Raw genomic sequence first — 18,945 nt, forward strand, 5'->3', positions numbered from 1 at the left:
TGCTCGTTCGTTCGTGTATAGTAAGCTAAGAGCACAAGCATGTGCATCTCTAGGAAGTAACCGAAAATGAACATAAGCGACAAGCCAAGTAAACTCGAAATGAGGAATTACCAAGGATGATGGCTACAGACGAATGATGGTCTCAGAAGGGTAAGCTAAAAAATTGTAGCACCTCAAATTGTTTTGAATCTGTAGTTCCAAAGAAGCCAAATGACGGTGCTCATCAACAGTGTTGCTTCTTCCCCGGCAACATCGGCGTGAACTCGGCAACGTTGGTCTTAACTTGGAAAGTAGCAAAAGCTTCCCTTTCAGGCATTGTAAACTTCACTCCGACCAAGCTGCAGGTTATCCTTCATTCACGGTGTGAGAACCTCCTAAGGGAAAGGGAAGTTGGCGATTGTTTACTTTGCAACCGTGAAAACTTCTAGGTGAAAAAAACCAAGTGATGGGCTACGTTTTCAAAATAATGGGCTTGAGGATCCTATAGTGAAATGGGCTAGCTATTCAAGTATGAGAATGGATGACTGGTACAACCATTTATTAGGAGGTTTGTTCGCGTATGTTCATTAGATGCAGTTTATTTGCCTTTGGGCTCATATAAAAAGTGAATAGGGATCACTTCGAGAACCTGATTGGCTATGACTACACTCATGGTAAGGATTGAACCTGTTTGGGTACATCACATACCATACCGCCCATTATGACTTTACAGGGAACATTGTTCAAATAACAAACTCAAAATTGAGTAAAGCACGAAAACTGACTTGGGGGCCAAATGTTATACCCATTTTTGGGCATTTATGACATTTAAAAAATAGCAATTATGAAGGGATGATGAACATAACAATTTTCCTTCCTTTTCTCAAGAAGTGCAAAGTAGTTCCTATTCTCACACAGCACAAAGTGCTTCCTGTGATCACAAGGTGCAATGTAGTTCCTGTTCTCACAAGGTACAAATTAGTTCCTATTCACACAGAGTACAAAGCAGACTAACAAGCGCTAACAGAAGGGATTTGGTCGCATAGCCGCATTCCTCAACCTCTGTTCGCACAAGGCAAACCTTTACACACTAACAGGAGGATCATGTTCATTCAACAAATAGCATCCACGCTAACAGAGTTAGCAAAGGAGTACAGAGTTGTCATTTATCAAAATACAATTGTATTTCTATTATAATATATTACTTGCTGGCCAAGCCCAATAACTTAGGCCCATGATCTAATTGTAACCTTAAACTCCTTATGATAAATAATAGGAGATGGGATAGAAATGTGGGGGGGGGGGGGGGGGCAATTCATAATGCTGAATCACCATTCTTGTATACACAATCCTTGTGTAATGTAAAGCGAAGGAGGACTAAGCAGAAAAATCAGGGTCCAACCCTAGTTCCAATTGATACCCTTGGTCGTGGCGGTCTAGTAGGCCGCATATGTACACCCTACCCCTGAAGCTCTCCAACTAATGGTTGGTCTAGCTTTTCTTTTCCTTTACCTGCACCATTTAGCACCGGTTAGCCAAGGCTCAATAAGAAAACATAATCATGCTCATAAGTAGTAAATCATCAGATCACAAAACCATAATTAGCATGCCTAGCAGTAATAACCCTACTCGTGCATGCAATCAATCTAGATAAGTGGCTATAAAGCCTCGCTAGGACCCATTACCCAATTCCCTATATAACCAACTTTAGGGTTGGCCAAGTGTACCTGACACTTATTATTTCAGGCAACCATAGAGCCATTCAAGTGTATATCATGCTTCCTGGTTAGGTTAACCACATCGGCTGGTGTTCAACACACTATTGCTGCCCTCGATTCATAAGCCGAGCCTTTAAACCCTCGACTAATAAGCGGAGTCTTTTTACCAGATATATCCTCGACTAATAAGTCGAGCATTTAATCAAATACCATGGATAATTCCTCAACTTATTAGCAGAGCTTTTAGGTCAAATATAATCAATAACCCTTGACTTATAAGTCGAGCCTTTTAGTCAGATATAAGAGATAACCCTCAACTTATAAGCCGAGCTTTCTAATCAAACAGACATATAACCCTCGACTTATAAGCCAAGCCTTTCAATCAGACATACATATAAGCAGTCATTACTTAACACAGGTAAGCACAGGAAATCGACATGTTTAATAAAACATTCTCAGCATGGTTATAACTAGGTTCTATAGCCGGGCCAAACCCTAAACATAGATCGGGTGCAGTTTTCTTACCTCAGGTCCTGAGTGAATAGTGTTTGACGACCCCTGAGTACGGTCCTTTCTTCCCGAGCCTAACAATTCACCCTAGTCACAAACATAACAATGAATAACTATCAGGAAACAAACTAATAAAGGCTTCTGAACCAAGTCCTAGCCTCCAGGACTCTGAATTCTACTAACTTGGGTAGTAGAACCATTCCCGAGCCCTTAGGTTTGGGTTCCCTGCTCCCAAAACATACTTTCTAATTTTTCCCCAATTAGAACCGCGATGCCCCCCAATAAGGGCGGTGGCGCAACCCTCCTAGCGCCACAATGCCAAGGTGGTTCGAGGCACCTCCTTATCCCTCTGAGTTCATAAGGGCTGCATCTCTTGAGGAACAACGCCTCGGCACGACCTGCGAACCCAGAAAACAACGATTTTAAGAATCACAAACCCATCCAAAATCATCCCAAAACACGATTTTAACTAGTTTCGACAATAATAATTGTCCCAGCAGCTAAGAAATATAGTAAACCAACCTTCAAACTCAACTAAACATCAAAATTCAATAAACTTCAAAGGCTTGTTGGAGGCTTATTAGAAGGTTACTCTATTTGACTATAACAAGGCTTGACTTGTGCTATTCAGTAAATAGACTTAGTCAATTTTTAGCTAAGCCTCGTCAACCTCATCTTAGAGCTGCACAAAGGGTCTTACAATACCTAAAGTCCCAGCCAAGGTTTATTTTACTCATCCAAACATGAAATTAGATTAAGAGCTTTTACTGATTCAGATTGGGATACTTGTCGAGACACAAGAAGATCTACAACTATCTTTTGTGTTTTCTTGGGAGAGTCCTTAATTTTATGGAAGTCTAAGAAGCATCATATTGTATCAAGGTCTTTGGTTGAGGCTGAATATAGGGATACGACGAATACAAGGTGTGTGTTGACATGGTTGTTGTCATTATTGAAGGAGCTCAAAGTTGAGCATGAAAAGCCAGCTATTATGTACTGTGACAATCAAGTAGCACTACACATTGCTACAAATCCAGTCTTCCATGGGAGAACCAAAAATATTGAAATTGATTCTCACATCATTAGAGAAAGAGTTCAGTCAAGGAGCATAATTCTGTTTCATGTGTCAACACATGACCAAATTGCAGATGTGTTAACCAAAGCACTCTTTCCAACTTAGTTTAGTCATTTAATTGGAAAGATGGGTTTGATGAACACATGTAGTCTATCTTGAGGGGGAGTATTAACAAAATATTGTTAGTTAGTTACAATAGCGAACTAAAGTTTGTTTGTATTAATTTTTCTGTTGTAACTAAATAGAATTCTTCGTTATAAAACTGTAGCTTTATATACTACTTCTTGTAGCATTTTTTAGTAATGAGAAATACAAGTCTATTTTCTCTCAGTTTTTTCTCGATACTCTCTTCATTCTTTTTCTACTAATACTACGTAACTCAAATGACAACTTTAAATATTGGTAATGTTGGACCTTGTCTATGTGTGTAACCTAATAAATAGGTATAATTTAATATTAGAACATTTAAATAAGGATATTATATAAAGTTAGAGAATATTTTGCATATATATTTTTTAAATTTTTTGTTGGAAAAGTAATAATTAATAAATATTTATACTCTCACGGGAGCTAATTTAACAACTTCTTTCTCTTTTCATTGTCATTGATATCAGCAGCAATATCAATATCAATAGGCATAGGAAATAACAATGGCAGACAGAAATTGAGAAAGGTAGAATTAGTAGGAAAAGCCATGGAATTGTGTTCGAAAATATTGAAGTGTTTTGAAGAGGTGGACAAGATGATTAAAGAAGTGATTTACGTGACCGATTATCAATGTCATGTATTATTCTCTGTCAGGACATATCAACGATCTTTCAAAAAAGAGTTCTGCAGTCTCTTTGTCCTTCCTAATTGAAATTCCATTTTTAAGATTACCAACTGAAAAATTTAATTAATACTGAATAGTTAAACAATTGTTTGATCAGATAAATATTATGATGAATCAGGACATATTGTTGATGAATCCGAATATATGAACAGGAAGTAAATAAACTAAAATTAACGTGACACAAGAAGTTTTTTACGTGGTTCAAAAAACCTAGTCCACAGGGCCATGGCCATAGATAAAATGAATTAGTAAAGTCTCAAGAATACAATAAGCAATTGACTTATAAAGGTTTAGACTCCTTCTAAATTCTTGTTGCAACCATGAAGTACTCCACTTTAATATTCTGATTTTGATAAACACCAAAACTACAAAATCCCTTCTGAACTTGATGAGTGCTTACTTCCTCTCGAAGTAAGTCTTGTGAAGATCTTCTCCCAAAGAACAAGAGCTACTCTTTATCAATAAAATAACTCTTCAAAAGCATAAAACATTATAATAGTGAAGAGGTGAGAAAGGCTGCTACTTAGGTCTGGTATTTATAGAGTTTAGAAATCCCTAAGCCAGCCAATCTCGTTAATGGCCTAATCAGACCAAATTGAGGAGTTAATCAAAATAACTTCTCATTTCATTTACTGCAGGAATTTCCAGATGTGACAGACAACCATTCTGTAACATTAGGAAATAGACGAACCTGATCTTAAAACCGAACCAGGTTCATTTCGAAATTTCCTTCCTTTGGGCACAAGCATCATTCAGTTTCCTTATTTTAGAAAGATAAAATCAAGGAAAAATATACAAAGAATAATTCTTTAATACACATAATCATTATAGACAAGGTTGCCATAAATAATTAAGGAAACTTGACTATATAAATATGTACTTAATAAAGAATTGATTCTTACCAAAATGAGACACAATGACACTTAATTACCAAATATACAATTTTAAAAAATACCATTTAAAGAATAAAATACATTTATTAAAAAGGTTAGCCAAAATAGGATTTTACACTAATTTTTATTCAGATTCGGATGAAGAAGAAGATGTTCCGTCTCTCCTTGCATTGATTTCCAAATTTAAACGACTCATCAAGCAAGAAGAGAATTTGAAACACAAGCTTACAAATTTTAGATCCAACAATGAATCTCAAAACAATGATATTGATGAGTCATAAGATATATATAGCTACCTAGATATGATTATATTCATATTCCTTTTATTTTTGGTTTAGTTTTTTTTTGGATGCATCATTTACATGTTTTTTTTTCTTTTTAGCAATCACTACTATAAAATTGGGCTTTCTTTGGGGTTGTTTTCCTTAATACATTGTGGTTGTTGGGAGTAATGAGTGTTATATTTCATAAACACTCATATACCATCCAATTTTAATATTCAATTCCATAGAAAAACATGTTACTACAAGTGTTGAAACATGAAAAATAAATCTAAAGAAACCATTGATGACAGAAGAAGGGCATAAATAGTAGAAGCGTACCTTAATCCATAGTTAGAGATAGCCTTTGGGTGATGATCTTCCAAGAATACAAGTCAATCTTCTCTCTTATTTTTCTCTCTTGATGGGGGAAGAAGAGAATAGAGTATTTATTGTTTCTTGGATTCACTACATATATTGAAACTAATAGTTTATTTGTAACGTCCCAAAGTTCAAAATAAGGCTTAGTGCCTAAATTAGGGTGCCAAGAGGGCATTGTTGGAATATTATGTGATATTATATGATTTGAGTGAATATTTATATGATTATGAAAATTGCATGAGTTATTATAATATGACTGGTTATACATGTTTAAGTGTATTAAATGTGCGCAAAACCCACTTTTATTTAAAGGGGCATATTTGTATTTTTTTTCCCCTGATGATATAATTGGGATTATATGTGAATTATGGTTGAAAGCACATTATTATGTGAATATATTTGAGATAGTTGGCAAAAGTCGGTCCATTGAGCAAAATAGCAGTAAAGTCACAAGGGGGATAAATACCCGGCTCAGAGTGAGCCAAAATGTATTTTGGTAATTTGGTGAGTTATCAAGACTCATTAGAGTATGAGTTGTATTTGCTAAAAATGGTGGTATTTTGAGATGGGAGGAATTAATTGGGGATTATAAGTATAGTTTGAGGTTTAGTGGGATTAGAGTGTCAATGACCTTTTTTCCATTAATAGGCTTTGGGAGATGCTTATGTGGGCAGGGGTATTTTGGTATTTTTGAGACCATTATGTATTAAGTCAAGGGCTGAGTTAATTAACTTAGAAAAATACTTATACTCTCACTTTCTCTCTTTTCTCTTCCTTTTATGTGTCCATTGAAGCTTTGAAGAAAAAATTGTGAATTTCAAGCTTGGAAGCAAAGCTTGGTGAAATTTGGGACTATAGCTTGGGAGAGGCTTTCAAGCTAGGAGAATTAGTTGGGGAGTTCGAATTTGTAAAGGTAATCCAAGTTCATTTTGAGTTTTGAGTTAGTTTTTTGCAAATATTAGAATTTTAGATTTGTAGGTATTTTAGAGGTTTTGAGTTGTTGTTTATTGTGTATTTGTCTTGTTGGGACCATTTCTAAGGTCAATTCTTGTTGAAACCAAGTGTTGGGGTAGTTTTTGAAGACTTGCGATTTCTGAAAAATTGCTTGTTATTTGGGTTTGCAAGGTAACGTCGTGGCGCTTGTTATGAGCTCCACGACCTGCTTGAACATCTTTGAGGCTGGGGGTTGCCTTGGGCTGCCTTAGCACCGCAACCCTTAATGGGCTACGCCGCGGCACAAATCTAGGGGAAGAAATTGGTGGGCTCTCTGCCTAGTCAGTCGTCAAGACCCTTAGTGGTGGCCGCTGTGGCACTAATTGGGGAAAAATATGAAATGAGATTTTGGGTTATGGGGGACCCAATTCTAAGGGCTCGGGAATGGTTCTACTACCTGGTTTAGTTGAATTCAAGGTCCCGAAGATTAGGACTTGGTCTGAAATCATTTATTTGTTCGATTCTTGATGAATATCCCTTGTTATGGTTGCGACTAGGGTGTACTGCTAGGCCAAGAGGAAAGGATCACACTCAGGGTCGTTATATTCACGCGCTTAGGACTCGAGGTAAGAAAAATGCTTATGTGTTTGAATTGGTTAATTAACAAATATATATATGCCTTATCTTCATGTTTGATTAGGGAGCATGAACTATACTGATAGGGCATGGCCCTTGACTACTATGTTAATGATAAAGATGTGCTTATTAGCACTACTGCTACTTGCGAATGTTAAAGAGATGCTTATTAGCATTGTTATTTGTTTATAAATGCTAAGTACGTGCTGATTATCACCATGGTTGAGCATGAATATGAATAGACATGCTTATTAGCATGATTGTTTTATGTGAAAGCTATTGAAATGCTTATTAGCAGTGTTGATGCATGTGTATGCTTATCTGTTCGGTTTTTTACCATGGGGTGGTGCTGGGTACCATTATCATTGATTGGTAAGCTGAGTAATTGATTGCAGATAGACTTGGAAGTATGCTTCCAAGGCGATCAGAAAAACTCCCTGGTAGATAAATACAGGCTAGAGATGATAACAAGGGTTAGAACCCTCTGCCAAACCCTAAAACTGGCAATAGATGCTTGCTGCAATGCATGCCAGAGTACAGAGAAGGAGGATGAGATCCGCTTGTTGAGATAGAAGCATGTTCCAGCAGGGAACGTCCCGCCAGTTGTACCACCTACCTTGATAACAGCAGTAGTACAACCGCTAGAGGCTGAGAACAGATGGGAGCCGTTATATGAATGATTCAGGAATCAACTGTTAGGCTATTTTTAGCCTACTTTCTAAGTGTCTTGATTCATGTTTTATTGTTATATTTGCGTGTTTTTGGGAGCAAATTTATGCTTGTTTTTCTGATTTCAGGTTTAAGCACAAGAATGGTTCAAATGGAATGGAATGTGGAGAAAAAAATCGAGCTTAAAAGTGTTCAATGTAGGATATCCAATTAGGGCCGCGACGCTAGAATTTGAGCTGCGGCGCTGGTGTCCATTACAGCCACGACAAGGGTCAAATATCAGAATTAGAGTCGAAGTCCTAGAATCAATTAGCACCGCGACACAACTTTTTGGGCCGTGGCGCTTGGGTGTATTTGAGCCGCGGCGAGCCCATTTTCCAGGAAGTCAAGAAATCCCAATTTCTAAGTGGCGCTGCGACGCATGAATTAGCGCTGCGGTGCTGACTTCCATACGATTCATGAATTTTCCACTATCAAAGGGAATTTTGGAATCAGGGCAGAAAAATTAAGAGGCCATCATTTTTAATTAGAAAAACCAGGATTTTTAGAGGGGATACCTTTTAGAACTTAGAAAACAACAAAGAGAGAATTGGAGATCAAGCTTTTGAGCAATTGTGACAACCCCGAATCTAGTTTCTTCTCTACTCTTTTTATTTTTTGATTTAATTATGTCTTTTATGGATTTGATTATGAACATTTTAATGGAGATTATGAGCTAAACTCTAATTTTGGGTTTTTAATGGAGATTGTCTGAAACTTTCTATGAATTAATGCAATTTCAATATTTCTATTGATGTGTGATTTATTCATATTTGTGCTTATTACATGTATTTGATTGGCCATCTTATGCATGATTTATGATTTCAATACAAAATCTGAAAAGTGAGTGTTGAGAATGCTCTAATTGAATAAACATAGGTTTCGACATAAAACGAGAGTATTTGTGTGGCTTGTGTAGCTTTAGGACTATTGCTTAATGCTGATTATGTGTGTGTTATGCCTCAGAAATGTAGGATAGCACCATATAATTTAGAATCTATATGTCTTAATCATAATATAGGTTATTTTTTTATCCGTATCACATTAGGTAGAAGAAGAAGAATTGGTTTGTATTATTGAAATAGGAAGTGGAAGCAATTGAAATTAATTTCCCTATATTTCATTTCTTGATTGAATCTTGTTTATTGTGTTTTTATTTATTTATTGTTTAGATTATTTAGTTTAAACAATCCATTTTTCGATAGCCAAATAGAAACAAAAATTCAATTGATTGGTACTTAGCTACAATCCTTGTGGGAACGATCTCACTTACATGAGTTATTACTTGTAAAGACAATACGTATACTTGCGTATTGGATTTTTCACAACAAGTTTTTGGCGTCATTGTTGGGGACTGTTTTTAGCTAATATTAAAATAGTTGAATTTTATTCTAATTTGGTATTTTATTTTCAGTTTTACTAATTCTGTCATTGTTTCAATATTTCTCATCTCAGGTTACAAGTAGTTTATGCGATGCCAAGGCCCTGCTATTCGAGTGCATGTTGATCTTGAAATAGAGAAGACTTGTAGACTGAATTGATGGAAGAAAAGTTTGGAAAGAAGGGTTGAGACTACCATGGCAGATCCATCGATTAATAATAATGGGTTGAACGAGGGTGATGTTGAGGATCAAACTGATGGTCAGAATTCACCAGCCATAAGTTTGAGGGACTATGTGTTGCTTACTGTGACAGGGGTTCAGTCTTGTATCAGATCACCCGCTGCCGATGCCAACAATTTTGAAATCAAGCCTGCCATGCTCCAAATGGTTCAATCCACTATTCAGTTTGGGAGATTGCCAACAGAAGACCCCAACATGCATCTTGCTAACTTCGTTGAGCTCTGCCAGACATTTAAAATGAATGGAGTTAGCGATGATGCCATCAGATTAAGGTTATTTCCATTTTCTTTGAGGGACCGAGCTAAGAGTTGGTTAGTATCTTTGCCACCCAATTTGATCACTACATGGAATGACCTTGCCCAGAAGTTTCTCTCCAAGTTTTTCCCTTCTGCAAAGGTAGCTAAGTTGAGAGGAGAGATCAATAATTTCTATCAGTTAGAGAGTGAATCTTTGTATGATGCATGGGAAAGATTCAAGGATTTGATCAGATAGTGCCCACATCATGGAATAGAGAGATGGATGTTGGTACATAATATCTACAATGGGTTGTGTGGTACTACTCGCACACTCATTGATGCTGCAGTAGGCAGAGCATTTACGAGAAAGAGCGCAAATGAGGCATATGAACTGCTGGAAGAAATGGCTATGAACAATCAACAATGGCCTAGTGAGAGGGGAAATCCGAAGAAAGTGGCTGGCATGCACGAGATTGATGCCATCTCCATGCTTAGTGCTCAGGTAGCTGCTCTAACAAAACAGCTACAAAATAATACTGTGGCAGCCCCAGTTATCCAAACTCAGTTGATGTGTGAATTATGTGGGGGTCCCCATTCTTTTGATCAGTGTCAATTTGGGGATGTGAACAATATGCCCTTGGAACAAGCTCAAGCCATTGAGAACTTTCCTAGACAGCCCAACTTAGATGGGGCAATTGACTACTCTTATAGTCAACCGAGCTCAAGGTAATCTACCTAGCACCACTGAAGTCAACCCAAAAGAACATTGTCAGGCTATTACTTTGAGAAGTGGGAAGAAGTATGAAGGGCCAAGCGCAGAGCAGTCACTTGAAGACAAGGATCAGGATCAATAGGCACAGGGCACAATGGATCAGAAGCAAGGTGAAGACAAGGTTACTGAAGACCTCCCAGTCAAAGAAGCTACACCACCAATGATCATTGACCATCACGTCAAGATTCCCTACCCTTAGAGGCTCCGCAAGAATAACCTGGATAAGAAGTTTTCAAAATTCCTGGAGGTATTCAAGAAACTGCACATCAACATTCCATTTGCGGAGGCCTTAGAGAAAATGCCCAGTTATGTAAAATTCATGAAAGAAATTTTGTCTAAGATGAGAAAGATGGGAGAATACGAAACTGTGGCATTAACTGAAGAGTGCAGCGCCATTCTGCAAAGGAAACTCCCTCAGAAGCTGAGATATCCTAGGAGTTTTACCATACCACACACTATTGGGAATTTTGTATGAATGCTTTATGTGATTTGGGGATGAGCATTAGTCTGATGCCGCTTTCTGTTTTCAGAAGATTGAAGTTGGGGGAAGCAAGGCCTACCACAGTGACTTTACAATTGGTAGAAAAATCATGAGCACATCCTCGGGGTATTATAGAAGACGTCCCGATAAAAGTGGACAAGTTCATCTTCCCAACAGACTTTATTGTACTTGATATGGAGGAGGATGCCAACGTCCCAATCATCATTGGAAGACCATTTTTGGCAACAGGCCAAGCTTTGATTGATGTGCAGCAGGGTGAGTTAAGGTTGAGAGTACACGGTGAGGAAGTTGTTTTTAATGTACTCAAAGCTATGACTTATCCCAGGGCCAGTGATGGTTGTTTCGCAATTGATGTGGTGGAGAGATTAGTAGAAGACCCTCTTGAGTTCAGTTTGGTAGAGGAGGAAGTGACTGAGCAAGATGGAAAAGAGGCCATAGAGTACGCGAAGTGGTTGAATTCTTATGGGCCTCTAAAGAAGAAATACTTTGAAGAGCTTGGTTCAGTGCCTAAGAGACCATTACCTTCAGTGGAGAAGCCACCAGAGTTGGATTTGAAGGTTTTACCTGATCACTTGCGGTATGAGTTTCTTAGTGAGAATAAAACACTTCTTGTTATTGTATCTGCTTTGCTATATGAGATTGAAGAATAGAAGTTATTGAGGGTGTTGCGTATGTATAAGAGAGCCATTGAGTGGACTTTGGCTGATATAAAGGGGATTAGCCCCTCGACAATGATGCATGGAATTTTGATGGAAGATGGCAGTAAGCAAACTATTGATGCTCAACAGAGGTTAAATCCACCAATGAAGGAGGTTGTGAGGAAAGAAGTGGTGAAGTGGCTAGACACAAGGGTGGCCTACCCAATATCTGATAGTAAATGTGTAACGACCCGGATTTTCAAGACTCAATAATGCGGAAATATAAATGTTTTCATTTAACAAAATGTCTCAAAAACCCATAGAAAAAAAAACTTTTTAAAAAGTCGTATGGCCATACTTAACATTTAGTTACAAACATGTTTTATAAAGATTAGAGTGAGCCTAGTTTAGGAAAATTACACAACATTTCCAAAAATAAAAAGGCTTCCCAAAAGGTCGGTCCACATGTACATTTGCAAGGAAGACTCCAGCGCTCATTGCTCTGCCTTGCCCTTGCCCTTACCTACAACATGAAACAACTAGGTAAGCGAAAACGCTTAGTAAGATCAACTTTCAAACAAGCATATAGAGAATTAGGGTTCCGGACCCATCCGGGACCCTACACAATCAATTTCAAGAACGCTAAAGCATCCTGGCAAACTTATGGTCATGCCTGATAACCATTGATAAATTAATTCATAACTAGATAAAATCCTGCACTTAGAAAAATCCTAGAACAAGCAGATATATTATATCACAACTATATCTTATCAACAATTATATCCCTGCACTCAGAAAATCCCAGAGCAAGCAGATATATTATATCACAACATAATTCGAGACCAACGCTCGACAATTTCCAACAATTCATGCGTAACGCGCCTTCCAACATAAATGCTAATCTGTAAAAGAGAACCGAGTCTCCACACTAAGATCTAGCCAATAAATATTCTCATCAAGGGTAATTATCATGTTACCTAGGGCATCGCTACTTATTCAAGAGTGTAATCCAATTTACACGATTTTACGGAGACTTCTATGTTAATCAGTGGTGCTGGTGAGTAGCTGCCCCTAGGGTGTTCAGCCTCACTCAATCTTGGCAACCCCTAGTATCTCTAGGCACTCTCACTAAATGGCCAATATTCACGGCTGCTATCCGGGAATAACTTATCAGAGCACTTGCTCGGATTCTAACCGTCCAATGATTAAGTAAGCATGAGGGCCCCTAGGTCCCATTTATCTTGGCGCCCCTAGGTTTAACCAGCTTATCCTCATCTCATGGCCACTCGTCGCGGTAATGAACCGGACATAAATAAAATCAAGCAGTGTGACGGGGATCAACCGTCTAGGATATGACGGACTTCTACCGTTCATATTTTCTAAATCAGCACTCACTAGACTAACGTCTCTAAGCAACTTTCTATGACAGCCTATATATATGCATGTATCCCTATACTAACATACAAGACAATAATCATTTCATGTTGCAGCCATACAATATAAGTTGACTTACTTGGAGTCCTTAGCGCTCAGCAGGTTTTCACCCTCCAACGTTCAGTCCAGTTACGCTTAGCCAATATTGTAGTTATCCATACAATATACTCGGATTAATTATGGCAATCATAATTCATTATTATTATTTTGGGCAGTTTGGTCATTTTAATAAAAGTCATTTGTAAGGATTTATAATCCTTATTTGGTTTTAAACCTATTAAGGAAAGTCATACAAAATATTCGAGACTAAACCCTAAGTCTCGGGGAGACCTATCCTAAGGTCTCGATACCTAGGCTCGGGTATCACAATGGTATTTCCCCACAACCCGCTAAAAATCTTATTCTTTCAAGGTATCGCTATTAACCCGCACTTTCGACTAGTCGGTTAAAATATGTAAGATTTTAGCCGGTATTACATCCAGAAAATACAAATAAATTCCTTAATTATTTTTAAAGAAAATAAACTCTTTAAATTTTCCTTTTAGTTTTCTTAAGGTTTTAATATCTAAAAACCGATTTAAGAAAATTGCCTAATTTGTCTTAATTAGGAAAACCGTTATAAATTTCTCATCTTGACTAATCAATTTTCCAAAAGCAATTAATCAATTTTTACTTACTAGAAAAATAATTCATTTTATTATTTTCTCAAAATATAGGGTTTTAAACCCTCTTTTAATTTATTAACTATTAATAAATTAAATCTCTTATTTTTAGAAAGAATAAAAACTCTTTAATAAAAATAATTCATTTAAACTCAAAGGGGTAATTTTAGTGAAAATATGATTTCAAGACTTACCAATTTATATATTGAAATAAGCAAAATTTTACTTTTTACCTTATGTTCCAAAATCTCATTTTTACACTAAGAGTGAAAAACCTATTTTTCACATTTTTAACTACATACTTCGTTAGTTCATAACTTGAAATTTACTTACCCAATTGTTACCAAAATTTCCCAATTCCATTTTCGTTATGCCATTTAGGTCTTTGTAAAATCTTAGGTCAAAATGAGCATTTTTTATTGGTGAAATCATTTTCCAACAATGAGGTGAAAATGACCTTATTTTCAAGTCCTTATTTTTTCCAAACTTTGACAGTTAATAACTTTCAAACCGTTCAATATTTTCTTACCAAATTTTACAGTGGAATAATAAGTTATTCCATCAATAGGTCCACAAAATTTTAGAAAAAATTGGGTTCATTTGCCCTATACAGTGGCTGTCCAAACTTGGTTCCGAAAATAAGAATACGAAAAAACAGTTTTTTACCTAAACTTTGAAATAGCATAACTTACTCATTTCTAAACATTTTTTAGTGTTTCAAAAGCTCAATTTTATGTACTCAATCTCAAAAACATCACAGTACAATTTAATTTTACAAAACCAATATACAGTGGCTGCTTGACCCCTTGGAAGTCACAGCTCAAAACATGTTTGTTTTAGGGTATCCTACAAAACCCTTGGGGGTTTTGGTTCCCATTTTCAAAAATCAATACACATGCATCATAAAAATTATTAAACAACTACCATAACCTTATTACATCACCAACAAGAAACTTTAAGCATTAGATATACAAAATAATGCTTAAAACTAAAAACCCTACAACAAAATCATCAAAAGTAAACTTTTTTTTACATCTTTGGTGTTCTTGCTTAAGGTTTGGACCTTCCTATAAGCTTTGACTCCTCCAAAACCTTTCAAAAACCCTAACCAAGTTCCCCCAACAACATAGTTAATTATCTATTTGAAACTCTATGCTTAAAACTTTACAAAAACCTAGATTAGTGAACTTTACCTTAGGGAAAAATACTTCCTAGACCAAGACTTAGCCTCCAAGTTTCCTTGGTGTTCTTGAGGTTGAATAATGGAGAGAACACTTTGAGAGGTCTTCAAAAATCAGATGAGTGAATGAGAGAGAGTGGTGTGGTCGGTTGGGGAGGGTTGGAAGAGTTTATGCTATCTAATTTACCCTAAAAACACTCAAGTGTTTTACTCCCACTTGCCCACTTGACAATATCTCAAACCTTTAAATAAATGGGATTTAAACTAAATTAGTTAATAAATGGGGTTTCAAAACATCACTTGGCCGGCCAACCCTTGCTATATATATGATCATTTCATTTTTTTTTATTTTTTATAAAGGTTAATAAATGTTTCATAAGAAGAAAAGTCCAAATTGACTTTTGACACCTTTTTCACTCTTATTAAGTTTTAATAACCAAACTTAACATTAATTAATTAATTTAAATGTCTCTCACATTTAATTTAATTAATCACATAATAAAATTTAACCTAAGGTCCATTCATGGAATAAAATTCCCCATTTCGGCAAAATTAGGCATTTACCACAAAATGCCTTAAAATTTCCATTTTCTTTTAGGTTTATTATTTTTGACCAAACTTTAACTTTTATGAATGTATTTTATGCCCAAAATATAATTTTCATGATTTTTCGTTTTATTTTCCGAGATTTTTACCCGATCAGGGTTTTTGTGTCGGTCTAGGACCGAATGTCTTATCTTTACTTTTAAAATCACAAAATTCATATTTTGGCTAGAAATAACTCATGGAATACTTACAAAAAAAATATAATATTATTCAAAATAATATTCTTAACCCGGGGGAAAAATCCCGACCCGAGTCGTTTAAAGTTACCCGAAAATGCAGGACGTTACAAAATGGGTGAGCCCAGTTCAAGTGGTTCTAAAGAAAGGAGGGATGACGGTGGTTAAGAATGAAAATAGTGAATTGATTCCAACTCATACTGTCACGGGATGGAGGATATGTATTGACTACAATAAACTCAACAAAGCAACAAGGAAAGATCACTTCCCGCTGCCATTTATTGATCATATGCTGGATAGGTTGGCTGGTCATGAGTATTACTGCTTCTTGGATGGTTATTCTGGATACCATCAGATAGCTAGTGCACCGGAGGACCAGGAGAAAACAACATTCACATGTCCTTATGGCACATTTGCTTTCAGAAGAATGCCATTTGGACTCTGCAATGCACTAGTGACATTTCAAAGGTGTATGATGGCAATATTCTTTGACATGGTTGAGAAGTGCATCAGGATTTTCATGGATGACTTCTCAGTTTTTGGTTCTTTCTTTGATCATTGCTTACAATTTGGAGCTGGTTTTGAAAAAGTGTGAGGAGTCTAATCTGGTACTAAATTGGGAGAAATGCCATTTTATGGTGAAGGAGGGCATAGTGTTAGGGCACAAAATTTATAATGAGGGCATTGAAGTAGACAGAGAAAAGATTTCATACATAGAAAATCTGCCACCACCGATTTAAGTCAAAGAGGTTTGTAGTTTTCTGGGTCATACAGGGTTCTATAGAAGGTTTATTAAAGATTTTTCAAAGATTTCGAAGCCTTTATCTGGGTTGTTGATGAATGGAGTTCCATTTGAGTTTTGAGAGGATTATTTCCAAGCATTCAAGGTGCTCAAGGAGAAACTTACTTCAACACCTATAGTCATTGCACCTAATTGGGAGTTGCCTTTTGAGATGATGTGTGATGCGAGTGAATATGTAGTTGGAGCAGTTTTGGGGCAGCGAGTGGACAAGGTATCTCGCACTATCTACTATGATAGTAGAACCTTGAATGGTGCTTAGCTGAATTATGCCACGATAGAGAATGAGCTTTTGGCCATAGTTTTTGCTTGTGATAAATTCATACTATATAAAATTGGGAATAAGGTAATTGTATATACTGACCACTCTGCCATTAAATAACTTATGACCTAGAAGGATGTAAAGCCAAGGCTTCTTCGATGGGTTCTCTTGCTACAAGAGTTTGACTTGGAAATTAAAGACAAGAAGGGCATGGAAAACCCTGTGGAAGATCATTTGTCTAGGCTAGAAGTGGAAGAAAGTCAAAACATGAAAGAAGTCCAGATAAATGGTGATTTCCTAGATGAACAATTATTTGCCTTGAAGGAAAGTTTGATGGTCCTGTGGTTTACAGACTATGTGAACTTCGTAGCTGCAAATGTAGCTCCTTAAGAGATGTCAAGGCCACAACTAAAGAAGTTTTTCTCTGAGGTGAAACATTATTATTGGGAAGAACCAATCCTCTACAAGCACTGTGTAGATCGGATAATCCAAAGGTGTGTGCCTGAAGAGGAGATGCATTCCATTTTGACTCACTGCCATACTCTTCAATGTGGGGGTCATTTTGGGGATGCTAGAACAGTTGCAAGGGTTCTTCAGTGAGGTTTTTTTTTGGCAAACTTTGTTCAAGGATTCCCATGAGTCTATTAAGGCATGTGATAGATGCCAATGGACCGGGAACATCTCAAGAAGAAACAAAATTCCTTTGATTGGAATTCTTTAAGTGGAACTGTTTGATGTGTGGGGGATTGACTTCATGGGACCGTTTCCATCATCTTATAACAATCTGTACATATTGCTAGCTATGCACTATGTTTCAAAATGGGTGGAAGCAGCTGCAACACATGCAAATGACGGTAAAACGATCCTCAACTTTCTTCAAAAATATATTTTTACTCGGTTTGGAACTCCTCGAGCTATCATTAGCGATGAAGGGAGTCACTTTTCTAACAAGCAATTTGAGGCTTTACTTGCAAGATATGGAGTGCGACACAAAACTACTTTGCCTTACCATCCTCAAAGTAATGGTTAAGCAGAGATTTCAAAACGAAAGGTGAAAAGTATTATGGAGAAAACTATTCAACGGTAAAGGAAAGACTGTTTTATGAAACTCGATGATGCACGATGGGCGTATAGGACAGCTTTCAAGACACCTATTGGCATGTCGCCATATAGGTTGGTTTTTGGGAAGGCATGTCACCTTCCGGTGGAACTTGAGCATCGAGCTTTCTGGGCTATGAAGACACTGAATATGGGCATGGCAGCAGCAGGAGAAAAGAGATTGCTACAATTAAATGAGATGGAAGAGTTTAGAAATGAGGCATATGAGAACGCCAAAATTTACAAGCAACAAACAAAGGTTTGGAATGACAAAAACCTTGTTTGGAAAGAATTTCAACCAGGTCAGCAGGTATTATTATTTAATTCAAGAATGAAGTTGTTATTAGGCAAGCTGAAATCGAGGTGGTCTGGGCCTTACACTGTTGTTAAGGTGTTTCCATATGGCGCAGTTGAAGTAACGACTGAGAAGACCGGTAATTTTAAGGTGAATGGGAAAATATTGAAGCTCTACTTGGGTGGTCATTTTGATTAGGCCAAGTCCGTCATCCTCTTAACGCTACAATGAAGAGGAGTTCAGCATCTGGCTAAATGACGTTAACGATAGCGCCATTGGGAGGCATCCCAAGTTGAATGTACACTATGCATTTTATTTTATGTTTGGAACAATTATAATTTTGATTTTTTTCTTAGTCGTTGAATTTTAGTAATTCTGTGTAAATACTAGAAAAAGAGAACCGTGAAAAATGTGAAGAAAAAAAATTTGAAAATTGAAAATTTATGGCTTTCAATTAGGGTCGCGGCGCAGCCTGTTGAGTTGTAGCGCCTAGGGGTATTAGCGCCATGGCGAGGCCCCATGACAGATTGGGCAAAAATTCGGACTTTGGCCTCGCACCGCGGCCCCAATTCATGTGCCGCGTCCTTGGAGCAGACAAAAATGGAGAAAAAATATATTAGCGCCACGGCGCTGACTTGGGCCTCACTTAAAATCCTAAAAAATTTCTCTATTTTTTCCAAACCCTCAAAACACTCCCATCTGCCTCTCTTCCTCTTCTTTGGTTTTCCTCCACTCTAA

The 18,945-nt window shown here is 37.0% G+C and overlaps 1 protein-coding gene and 1 non-coding gene across 2 annotated transcripts; one reads left to right on the forward strand and one right to left on the reverse strand.

Moving 5' to 3' along the window:
- Window positions 1–9,949: 9,949 nt before the first annotated feature.
- Window positions 9,950–10,056, reverse strand: LOC133813441 (small nucleolar RNA R71). The gene has a single exon (XR_009884452.1). It is a non-coding gene; the product is annotated as a small nucleolar RNA R71 (small nucleolar RNA).
- Window positions 10,057–17,740: 7,684 nt separating this feature from the next.
- Window positions 17,741–18,405, forward strand: LOC133830712 (uncharacterized). Its single transcript, XM_062260762.1, has 2 exons — window positions 17,741–17,865; window positions 17,949–18,405. Exons 1-2 carry the CDS (start codon window positions 17,741–17,743, stop codon window positions 18,403–18,405), a joined length of 582 nt encoding a protein of 193 aa, XP_062116746.1.
- Window positions 18,406–18,945: the final 540 nt, after the last annotated feature.

The sequence above is a fragment of the Humulus lupulus genome, chromosome 1 (assembly GCF_963169125.1).
Source record: "Humulus lupulus chromosome 1, drHumLupu1.1, whole genome shotgun sequence".
Taxonomy (NCBI): Eukaryota; Viridiplantae; Streptophyta; class Magnoliopsida; order Rosales; family Cannabaceae; genus Humulus; species Humulus lupulus.

Coding starts and splice junctions, on each gene's coding strand:
- LOC133830712 (XM_062260762.1), top strand. CDS start 17,741: ATGAAGGGAGTCACTTTTCTAACAAGCAATTTGAGGCTTTACTTGCAA. Junction 17,866..17,948: donor CAGAGATTTCAAAACGAAAG/GTGAAAAGTATT, acceptor ATGGGCGTATAG/GACAGCTTTCAAGACACCTA.